The following is a 12,500-nucleotide window of genomic DNA, read 5'->3' as shown; positions in this document are numbered from 1 at the left end:
GTAGGAAGCACTGTAGGAAGCACTGGAGGAAGCACTGGAGGAAGCACTGGAGGAAGCACTGGAGGAAGCACTGTAGGAAGCACTGTAGGAAGCACTGGAGGAAGCACTGGAGGAAGCACTGGAGGAAACACTGTAGGAAGCACTGTAGGAAGCACTGGATGAAGCACTAGAGGAAACACTGTAGGAAGCACTGTAGGAAGCTCTGTAGGAAGCACTAGAAGAATCACTGAAGGAAGCACTGTAGGAAGCACTGGAGGAAGCACTGGAGGAAGCACTGGAGGAAACACTGTAGGAAGCACTGTAGGAAGCACTGGATGAAGCACTAGAGGAAACACTGTAGGAAGCACTGTAGGAAGCACTGGATGAAGCACTGGAGGAAGCACTAGAGGAAACACTGTAGGAAGCACTGTAGGAAGCACTGGAGGAAGCACTAGAGGAAACACTGTAGGAAGCTCTGTAGGAAGCACTAGAAGAATCACTGAAGGAAGCACTGTAGGAAGCACTGGAGGAAGCACTAGAAGAATCACTGAAGGAAGCACTGGAACAACTAGAGAGTCTGGATGTAATATAAGAAAAGGCAGCTGCAGCACTTCCTAGACCCCAAACTCATTCCTACACGTGTCCAACCTGCGCTTGAAACAATCCAGGGATCCCATCTCTACTACGCTACCTCCTATAATTTCTTCCCATAAATCAACAAACCATGTTTCTTCAACCCAAACCTCTGGTCTTTTCCTGAATCTAAACATATAGAGTTTATATACGCGCGACACTACAAGCGTATGTAGTGTACATGTAGACGAGTACATGTACTAGTACATATAAGCCCCGGTTATGATGACGTCAGTCAACCATCAGTGGGGCCTTGTTATCCTCGTTTAAGCGTCCAGAAGCCGGGTGGATAAGCGGATAACAGGCGCTGTTATCCTCTTACCCGAACCCAACCGAATGGGTCAGCCTCTCCCTCCTTTATTTGTTAATTGTTTTAAGAGTATGTGTTACTTGTTTGGTGGTGTCATCCGCTTGTTCGTGTGGGTATCTGGTTGTGGGTGTGTGTGTGTGTGTGTGTGTGTGTGTGTGTGTGTGTGTGTGTGTGTGTGTGTGTGTGTGTGTGTGTGTGTGTGCGCGTGCGTGTGTGCGTGTGTGTGTGTGTGTGTGTGTGTGTGTGTGTGTGTGTGTGTGTGTGTGTGTGGGTATCTGGTTGTGTGTGTGTGTGTGTGTGTGTGTGTGTGTGCGTGTGTGTGTGTGTGTGTGTGTGTGTGTGTGTGTGTGTGTGTGTGTGTGTGTGTGTGTGTGGGTGTGGGTGGCTGTGTGGGTATCTGGTTGTGGGTGTGTGTGTGGGTATCTGGTTGTGTGTGTGTGTGTGTGTGTGTGTGTGTGGGTGTGGGTGTGGGTGTGGGTGGCTGTGTGGGTATCTGGTTGTGGGTGTGTGTGTGGGTATCTGGTTGTGGGTGTGTGTGTGGGTATCTGGTTGTGGGTGTGTGTGTGGGTGTCTGGTTGTGTGTGTGTGTGTGTGTGTGTGTGTGTGTGTGTGTGTGTGTGTGTGTGTGTGTGTGTGTGTGTGTGTGTGTGTGTGTGTGTGTACTCACCTAATTGTGCTTGCGGGAGTTGAGTTTTGGCTCTTTGGTTCCGCCTCTCAACTGTCAATCAACTGGTGTACAGATTCCTGAACCTACTGGGCTGTGTGTGTGTGTGTGTGTGTGTGTGTGTGTGTGTGTGTGTGTGTGTGTGTGTGTGCGTGTGTGTGTGTGTGTGTACTCACCTAGTTGTGCTTGCGGGTGTTGAGCTCTGGCTCTTTGGTCCCGCCTCTCAACTGTCAATCAACAGGTGTACAGGTTCCTGAGCCTATCGGGCTCTATCATATCTACACTTAAAACTGTGTATGGAGTCAGCCTCCACCACATCACTTCCTAATGCATTCCATTTGTCAACCACTCTGACACTAAAAAAGTTCTTTCTAATATCTCTGTGGCTCATTTGGGCACTCAGTTTCCACCTGTGTCCCCTAGTGCGTGTGCCCCTTGTGTTAAACAGCCTGTCTTTATCAACCCTGTCAATTCCCTTGAGGATCTTGAATGTGGTGATCATGTCCCCCCTAACTCTTCTGTCTTCCAACGAAGTGAGGTTTAATTCCCGTAGTCTCTCCTCGTAGCTCGTACCTCTCAGCTCGGGTACTAGTCTGGTGGCAAACCTTTGAACCTTTTCCATTTTAGTCTTATGCTTGACTAGATATGGACTCCATGCTGGTGCCGCATACTCCAGGATTGGTTTGACATATGTGGTATATAATGTTCTGAAAGATTCCTTACACAAGTTTCTAAAGGCCGTTCTTATGTTAGCCAACCTGGCATATGCTGCTGCTGTTATCCTCTTGATGTGAGCATCAGGGGACAGGTCTGGCGTGATATCAACCCCCAGGTCTTTCTCTCTCTCGGACTCTTGAAGTATTTCATCTCCCAAGTGATACCTTGTATCTGGTCTCCTGCTTCCTACCCCTATCTTCATTACATTACATTTGCTTGGATTAAACTCTAACAGCCATTTGTTCGACCATTCCTGCAGCTTGTCCAGGTCTTCTTGAAGCCTCAAGCTGTCCTCCTCTGTCTTAATCCTTCTCATAATTTTGGCGTCGTCAGCAAACATTGAGAGGAATGAGTCTATACCCTCTGGGAGATCATTTACGTATATCAGAAACAGGATAGGTCCAAGTACAGAGCCTTGTGGGACTCCACTGGTGACTTCACGCCAGTCTGAGGTCTCACCCCTCACTGTAACTCTCTGCTTCCTATTGTTTAGGTACTCCCTTATCCACTGGAGCGCCCTACCAGTTACTCCTGCCTGTTTCTCTAGCTTATGCATCAACCTTTTATGGGGTACTGTGTCAAAGGCTTTCCGACAGTCCAAAAAAATGCAGTCCGCCCACCCTTCTCTTTCTTGTTTAATCTTTGTCACCTGATCGTAGAATTCTATCAATCCTGTAAGGCAAGATTTACCCTCCCTGAACCCATGTTGATGGGTTGTCACGAAGTCTCTTCTCTCCAGATGTGTTACTAGGTTTTTTCTCACAATCTTCTCCATCACCTTGCATGGTATACAAGTTAAGGACACTGGCCTGTAGTTCAGTGCCTCTTGTCTGTCACCCTTTTTGTATATTGGTACTACATTAGCAGTCTTCCATATTTCTGGTAGGTCGCCCGTTTCCAGTGACCTACTATACACTATGGAGAGTGATAGGCAAAGTGCTCCTGCACACACTTTCAATACCCATGCCGAGATTCCATCCGGCCCAACAGCTTTTCTCACATCCAGCTCCAATAGGTGCTTCTTGACCTCATCTCTTGTAATTTCGAACCTATCCAAGGTCACCTGGTTTGCTGCCACCTCTTCTAGCGCCGCGACATCTCCCTGTTCTATTGTAAAGACCTCCTGGAACCTTTTGTTGAGTTCTTCACACACCTCTTTGTCATTCTCTGTGTACCTATCCTCGCCCACCCTAAGTTTCATCACCTGTTCCTTCACTGTTGTCTTCCTCCTTATGTGTGTGTGTGTGTGTGTGGGTGGCTGGCTGTGTGTGGGTGGGTGCCTGTGTGTGTGTGTGTGTGTGTGTGTGTGTGTGTGTGTGTGTGTGTGTGTGTGTGTGTGTGTGTGTGTGTGTGTGCGTGTGTGCGTGCGTGTATGTGTTGACCACGTCTGGAGTAGTTGGGTCTGTACGTGTTAATGTTTGTTTATGTGTCAGTGTTTATGTATGTGTGTATATTTATGCACGTACGGATGCTTCTGTATGTGTGTATGTTTATGTACGTGTAGATATTTACGAGGGTGTGAATGTTTATGTATGTGTGGATGTTTATGAAATCTTGAATGTTTATGTACACATGAATGTCTGGACGTGTGGATGTCTCTGTCTAACATTTCTCTACACAACATTCACGCCCCAGAGGTTCAGGGGCAGTGAGCCTAAATATAGGCTCACTGGGGTCCACAGGGGTGAAATCCACAGGGGTGTTGATCAGGGTTCGAACCCATGCACTACCACCACGCGCCCTAGTCAACTGAAGCTTCAGTTTAAGCCTCGGGACCACTGGTGGGGACAGTAGCCCTTCAGGTTGCAATTCTTTTGACCATATCGTGGTACAGTGGACTAGAGCGCGTCTGGGAACACTGAGCGCGTAGGTTCGAAACCCTTCTCAAGGCTCTTGTGGGTTTGTTCATTGATATGTTACGTTAATGTGATTTATCATTAATAATAATAATAATAATAATAATATTAATACAATGAAATCACTCGATCGTAAAGTGTGATAATTATTAATTATTAATTATTATTATGTATTATTATTATTATTTTTATTATTATTATTATTATTATTATTATAGGATTTATTGTAAATAATTGCATAGAATGACAGTTCATTCCCAGATATTATTTATCACTATCATCACTACCACCAGTACCATCTACGACCACCACTATCAAGGCTGTGAATACCTCACCATCCACCATCATACCATTGCCACTACTACCACACTGCTATCACCACACCGCTACCACCACACCGCTACCACCACACCAATACAATATCTACACTACCACCATCAATACAACCACCCCAATCATAACACCATCACACTACCACAATCATCACAGGAATACAATTACCACACCACCACACTCACCACACCACCACTACAACAACCACACCACCACCACAACCACCACACCACCACACCACAACCACCACCACACCACCACACCACCACCACACCACCACCACACCACACCACCACACCACACCACCACCACACCACCACCACACCACCACCACACCACCACCACACCACCACACCACACCACCACCACCACACCACACCACCACCACACCACCACCACACCACACCACCACCACACCACCACCACACCACCACACCACACCACCACCACACCACCACCACACCACACCACCACCACACCACCACCACACCACACCACCACCACACCACCACACCACACCACCACACCACACCACCACCACACCACCACACCACCACCACACCACACAACCACCACACCACCACCACACCACACAACCACCACACCACCACCACACCACACAACCACCACACCACCACCACACCACACAACCACCACACCACCACCACACCACACAACCACCACACAACCACCACACCACCACCACACCACCACACCACCACACCACACCACCACCACACCACCACCACACCACACAACCACCACACCACCACCACACCACACAACCACCACACCACCACCACACCACACAACCACCACACCACCACCACACCACACAACCACCACACCACCACCACACCACACAACCACCACACCACCACCACACCACACAACCACCACACCACCACCACACCACACAACCACCACACCACCACCACACCACACAACCACCACACCACCACCACACCACACAACCACCACACCACCACCACACCACACAACCACCACACCACCACCACACCACACAACCACCACACCACCACCACACCACACAACCACCACACCACCACCACACCACACAACCACCACACCACCACCACACCACACAACCACCACACCACCACCACACCACACAACCACCACACCACCACCACACCACACAACCACCACACCACCACCACACCACCACACCACACCACCACCACACCACCACCACACCACACCACCACCACACCACCACACCACACCACCACCACACCACCACCACACCACACAACCACCACACCACCACCACACCACACAACCACCACACCACCACCACACCACACAACCACCACACCACCACCACACCACCACCACACCACACCACCACCACACCACCACCACACCACACCACCACCACACCACCACACCACACCACCACCACACCACCACACCACCACCACACCACACAACCACCACACCACCACCACACCACACAACCACCACACCACCACCACACCACACAACCACCACACCACCACCACACCACACAACCACCACACCACCACCACACCACACAACCACCACACAACCACCACACCACCACCACACCACCACACCACCACACCACACCACCACCACACCACCACCACACCACACAACCACCACACCACCACCACACCACACAACCACCACACCACCACCACACCACACAACCACCACACCACCACCACACCACACAACCACCACACCACCACCACACCACACAACCACCACACCACCACCACACCACACAACCACCACACCACCACCACACCACACAACCACCACACCACCACCACACCTGCCCTGCTCATTACCCACGAGGATTTAGCACCATTGATCCACCCTACCTTATAAAGCCTTCACTGCAATACTTAAGGTCCTGCGTCGCCCTGGTTACTGGCCTGAGTACGCACGCACTCTGGCGCACGCGCGCGCGCACACACACACATACACACACACACACACACACACACACACACACACACACACACACACACACACACACACACACACACACACACACACACACACAAATGTTCGTGCTGTTCTGAAACACCCTGAAGTACCTTAGGGCTAATTTAGACCTTGTTTAACCCACTGTTAAAATATTTGCAACTTCTTACTCAAGACCTTCGTTACTGCAACACCTCCATAACTGCTCTACACAGTTCTCACTACTAGTCTTCACAGCCTTCCTTAGTTATCCCCTCAGTCTTATACTTCCTCCTCCTCCTCGAGACGAGTGTTGTCTACGCTTCTATACTCTCACTTGCCAACTGTCTGCCTCCACGTTCTAAATATATAGGCACGACCAAATCTTTTTCATGACACGTGACAATGTACAACCAACCAGCTTCCCCGTGAATCATCCATCCTTGAGCACACCCGAGAGAGAGAGGACTGTCAACTGGTGCTCAGATAACTGGTCAGTTAGATTCCCAGTCAGCCTCCCACCAGACCACTCAGAGGCCCTGACCCAGTTATCCAGTCCTCTCTACTGGGTAACTACGGGTCCGCACAACACACACGCGTGGACTCTACGTGGCTCTATTGTCATTTGCTGCTCTTTTTGGCTCTGCCTCTGATGATGTGGTGTTTGATTTGACACGTCTCGCTAAGCCTATTGTAAGATTATAATGATCTTTGGGGAGGAAGGAACTTATCAGGAGAAAGCGTCAAGCCATTACGACTATGTAACACTTGGAAGCGGTCAAGACAAGGATTTGGGATGGGACGGGCCTTGGGGGAGGAAATTTATCAACTTCCTTATACAAGCAAAGAAAAACTTGAATTGCAGTCAAGAATATATATATATATATATATATATATATATATATATATATATATATATATATATATATATATATATATATATATATATATATATATATATATATATATATATATATATATATACATATATATATATATTGGCGGGGTTTGTAATTAGTGTAATGGGTGTGTTTACTAGAGGCAGCAGCAGTAGCAGGGTGGAGCTACATGTTTATGGCCTCTACCGTGAAGGTCACTATTATGGGTCATTATACTGATGTAAATTTCTAGATTTAATAGTTGTTGTATTGTAATTGTTGTTATTTGTTTGTTATACATGAGTTATGATGTTATCTCTGATTACTGTAGTTGTGTTTGTGGGCGTGAGTGGTGGTGGTGATGGTGTGGGTGGTGGTGGTGTGGGTGGTGTTGGTGTGGGTGGTGGTGGTGGTGTGGGTGTTGGTGGTGGTGGTGTTGGTGGTGGTGGTGGTGTTGGTGGTGGTGGTGTTGGTGTGGGTGGTGGTGGTGGTGTGGGTGTTGGTGGTGGTGGTGTTGGTGGTGGTGGTGGTGGTGGTGTTGGTGGTGGTGGTGTTGGTGTGGGTGGTGGTGGTGGTGTGGGTGGTGGTGTTGGTGGTGGTGGTGTGGGTGGTGGTGGTGGTGGTGGTGTTGGTGTGGGTGTTGGTGGTGTTGGTGTGGGTGGTGGTGGTGTTGGTGGTGGTGGTGTGGGTGGTGATGGTGTTGGTGGTGGTGGTGTGGGTGGTGATGGTGTGGGTGGTGGTGGTGTTGGTGGTGGTGGTGTGGGTGGTGATGGTGTGGGTGGTGGTGGTGTGGGTGGTGGTGGTGTGGGTGGTGATGGTGTGGGTGGTGGTGGTGTGGGTGGTGGTGGTGTGGGTGGTGATGGTGTGGGTGGTGGTGGTGTTGGTGGTGGTGGTGTGGGTGGTGATGGTGTGGGTGGTGGTGGTGTTGGTGGTGGTGGTGTGGGTGGTGATGGTGTGGGTGGTGGTGGTGTGGGTGGTGGTGGTGTGGGTGGTGATGGTATGGGTGGTAGTGGTGTGGGTGGTGTTGGTGAGGGTGGGGTTGATGTGGGTGATGGTGGTGTGGGTGATGGTGGTGTGGGTGATGGTGGTGTGGGTGTTGTGAGTGGTGTTGGTGTGGGTGGTGGTGGTGGTGTGGGTGGTGGTGGTGGTGGTGTGGGTGGTGGTGGTGTGGGTGGTGATGGTGTGGGTGGTGATGGTGTGGGTGGTGTTGGTGTGGTTGGTGTTGGTGTGGGTGGTGTTGGTGTTGGTGAGGGTGGGGTTGATGTGGGTGATGGTGGTGTGGGTGATGGTGGTGTGGGTGTTGTGAGTGGTGTTGGTGTGGGTGGTAACGCTCCATTGTGAAACACTACACCACAACTACACCACCACTCTACACCCCCCCTCACACCTCAACACACTACCACACCACAGCACCACACCACACCACATCACACCATACTACCACACCACCACACCACCACATCACACCATACTACCACACCACCACCACCACACTCCCAGGCGTCTCCAGCGGGGCGGAAAGATAGAGGTGATCATTGGTTTATTTATTCTCGCACATTTTGTCCTCAGGTAAAAGGTTTAACAGCGAGTGCATGAAAATGGCGCTCAAAATATTTCCTTGCTGGCCACTGACTGCTGTACGTGGGCGGTGACCTGGTGGGCGGTGACCTGATGGGCGGTGGGCGGTGGGCGGTGACCTGGTGGGCGGTAACCTGGTGGGCGGGCGTTAGACGGCTGTACTGTGAACTAAGTCACAGTCATCCCATCCTTAGACTGCAAGAGACAATTTCCACCAGTCCGTGCATCCTCGCGGCCACGACAGTTTGACGTTTCCAAACTCCGGCAAGAGTTACTGTAAGGTTTGAAATATGTATTTCCTGGCTACAGTTGGACTGGTCGGGTGATAATGACGTCGTCAGAGATAACAAGGAAGGTTTCCGCAACATCAACTCTCTTATATCCCCTGTAATCATTTATTTAACTCCGTACACACGTCTCTAGATTACGGTGGGTATGATGCTACATGCCCGCCTCCATGGCCGCCAAGGCCCTCAAGGCTTCCAAGGCCCTCAAGACCTCCAAGGCCCTCAAGACCTCCAAAGTCTTCAAGACCTCCAAGGCCCTCAAGGCCTCCAAGGTCCCCAAACCTCGAAGGCCTCCAAAGCCCCCAAGACCCCCAAGGCCTCCAACTCCCCAAAGCCTCCAAGGCCTGCAAGGCCTTCAAGACCTCCAAGGCCCCCAAGACATTCAAGGCCCCCAAGACCTCCAAGACCTCCAAGGCCCCCAAGACCTTCAAGGCCTCCAAGGACCCCAAAACCTCGTTTGCGTTAACGCACCAGTTTAACATATATGTGATATGTGAGTGTGGTTGGGGTGGATATATATATATATATATATATATATATATATATATATATATATATATATATATATATATATATATATATATATATATATATATATATATATATATATGTATATATATATATATATATATATATATATATATATATATATATATATATATATATGTATATATATGTATATATATATATATATATATATATATATATATATATATATATATATATATATATATATATATATATATATATATATATATATATATGTTGTTGAATATGACCGAAAAGATAAGATTAATAATTCTAACACGAATTTTCTCCATATTTCTTATATTTTTCTTCACTGTCGGTGGTAATAAAAATATCAATTCTCCAAAAATTCGTTTTTTAATTGTCTGACGCCTGAACGCGTTTCGTAATGCTTATTACATTTTCAAAGACTTAATTTACACACAGATTTATCGAACTTATACTCATTTTGGGTGAGGTGAATACTCATTTTGGGTGAGGTGATATGGTACAAAGTTTTGGGCGAGGTGAACAAACTTATGATAAAGACAAGACAGAACACGGAACAATGGGTATAAATTGGATCTGAGATCTGCAGAAGGCCTATCGGCCCATACTTCCTCTTGGTGCTTCCATATTGGTTCGGGGTCTTGAAGTAGGTAGAATATAGTTGTGCATTAATTGGCTGTTGATTGCTGGTGTTGACTTCTTGATGTGTAGTGCCTCGCAGATGTCAAGCCGCCTGCTATCGCCGTACCTATCGATGATTTCTGTGTTGTTTGTTAAGACTTCTCTGGTGATGGTTTGGTTGTGAGAAGAGATTATACGTTCCTTAATGGAGCCCTGTTGCTTACGCATTGTTAATCGCCTGGAAAGAGACGTTGTTGTCTTGCCTATATACTGAGTTCTTTGAGGCTTACAGTCTCCAAGTGGGCATTTAAAAGCATAGACGACGTTGGTCTCCTTTAAGGCGTTCTGCTTGGTATCTGGAGAGTTTTTCATGAGAAGATTGGCCGTTTTTTTTGTTTTATAATAAATTGTCAATTGTATTTTCTGATTTTTGTCTGTAGGGATAACGTTCCTATCGACAATATCTTTCGTTGCATAAGCAACAGGCCTCCACCAAGAAACATATAATCTCTTATTTATCACTGGCGGGGGCCAAAACCCAACCTGTTCTCTCGCTTAGTACGTCGCATTTATTGTAGAATTGACCAATCCGTTAAGAATACGACGTATTAATACACATAAAAGTAGTGTAATGTTGACGTTATTCATACACTGGCCTATATTTGGGTGGAGTGCTTGGCCTGGCAGGTTTCTGGGAGGTAAATACTTCTCTGACCAACCCGGTCAGGGAAGTATTTACCCGTGTTCCTCGGGTCCTCAATAAAGTTGAGGAATAAAATATATCATGGATTATATTCTACGTAAGTTTGCTACGAGTAAAACTAGGCTCCATTTAATAAAGACACCTCGCTATATTATTGTTTCCCCATAGGTCCCTGAGCTCTCACTCGCTCACACAGTCACACCAGGGCTCCAGTCACCCATTTCCTCTTGCAAGACAATCTTTATCTATGATAGAGTGTGTGTCCAAGGTTACAGGGCAGACGCTTGAGGCTTCCCCCACCTTGTAACAACCTACACACGCAATGTATGACAAGTGGGATGCTTCGTGAAGATGTAATTATGAGATGCAGAGGAAGATAAGTGAAAGTGTAGGGATGCTGCAGGTGGTGTGTTGGAGGAGGGTGTGTCACTACGAGGCGCAACCTTCACTGAAACACTTGTCATGTGTATGGAAGAAAGGGAAAGTAGGAGGAAAGTGCTAAGTCAGGATGACATACGAGGACAGTTTAGGAATTGGAATTTAAGAATGGAGTGAAGGAATGTGTCCGGTCACATAGACTATTAAGGATTGAACATAGATCTGCAAGCAGCGAGGCTGTCGCTCTATCGACTAGTTCAACATAATTGGTGGTATATATAAGAGCCATCTTTAAAAAAATAAATTTGATTAGCATGAGGGGAAACCTTTAAGGAGAAACTTTCTTAAACTATAATTCTGAGAGGCTAAGTGCACGCGAAGACCTTCACATAGAAATTAACACATACAAGGGGATATGGAAGTTTTGAAGGGGAGTGACCCCAGGGCTGCAGCAGCAGGAGTTAGTGAGGCTGTGTTCTCCGTCATGCAGACGGGGAGAGACGCGGGGTGTGATCACCACTGGTGCCCCCCAGGCAGGTGTGGAGGGCGGCCTGGTGAGCCTCACCCCAGGTCCTCCCCCTTCACCAGGTCTCCACGCTACAACACTTAGAGTATTTTAACTTGCTGTCTTACTACTGTGATTTCATATTGAAAATGTTACCGTTCTGAAGAATTTTTTTTAAACAAGCATATTTGAAGTGAAATGTTAGCAAATAAGAGGTTATTTGAAGTCAAATGTTACCAAATAAGAGGTTATTTGAAGTCAAATGTTACCAAATAAGAGGTGAGCCACTACACATGTTGACACTTGCTGAGGCACTTGTACTGGGGAGTACATCTTCACTGTTCAAGATCTCCATTATTGTACAACCCTCACAACATGGCGGACCCTTCCAGGAGTCTCCACAGCCACAACTTCGTAGGTTCTGATGGCCACCTTGTGCAGCCTGTCCTCGTAAAAATAACGTCGCTTTTGGCCGTTTACCCGTATGGCCGAAAGTGGACGTAATTTGAAAATGAAAAAAATGCAAATAAATTTGAGATTTTTTTTCAACAACAGTAAGTTAAGGGTCCTCTGATAGGTTAGG

At 47.7% G+C, this 12,500-nt stretch overlaps 2 protein-coding genes across 3 annotated transcripts in view; both read left to right on the top strand.

The window, feature by feature from the left end:
• The window catches only part of LOC138352009 (uncharacterized transmembrane protein DDB_G0289901-like), a 2,318-nt gene extending 2,156 nt beyond the window's left edge, over positions 1–162 (top strand). Inside the window, exon 2 of the mRNA XM_069304181.1 lies at positions 1–162. This exon is cut by the window's left edge and continues 1,532 nt beyond it. Coding sequence (XP_069160282.1) covers positions 1–162 — 162 coding nt within the window.
• LOC123763481 (mucin-22) overlaps positions 1–12,500 on the top strand; it is a 355,540-nt gene that overhangs the window by 104,174 nt on the left and 238,866 nt on the right. The gene's annotated exons all lie outside the window — the stretch shown is intronic.

This window comes from Procambarus clarkii, chromosome 52 (genome assembly GCF_040958095.1).
Source record: "Procambarus clarkii isolate CNS0578487 chromosome 52, FALCON_Pclarkii_2.0, whole genome shotgun sequence".
Lineage (NCBI taxonomy): Eukaryota > Metazoa > Arthropoda > Malacostraca > Decapoda > Cambaridae > Procambarus > Procambarus clarkii.
This window is presented reverse-complemented; position numbering and strand designations above follow the sequence as displayed.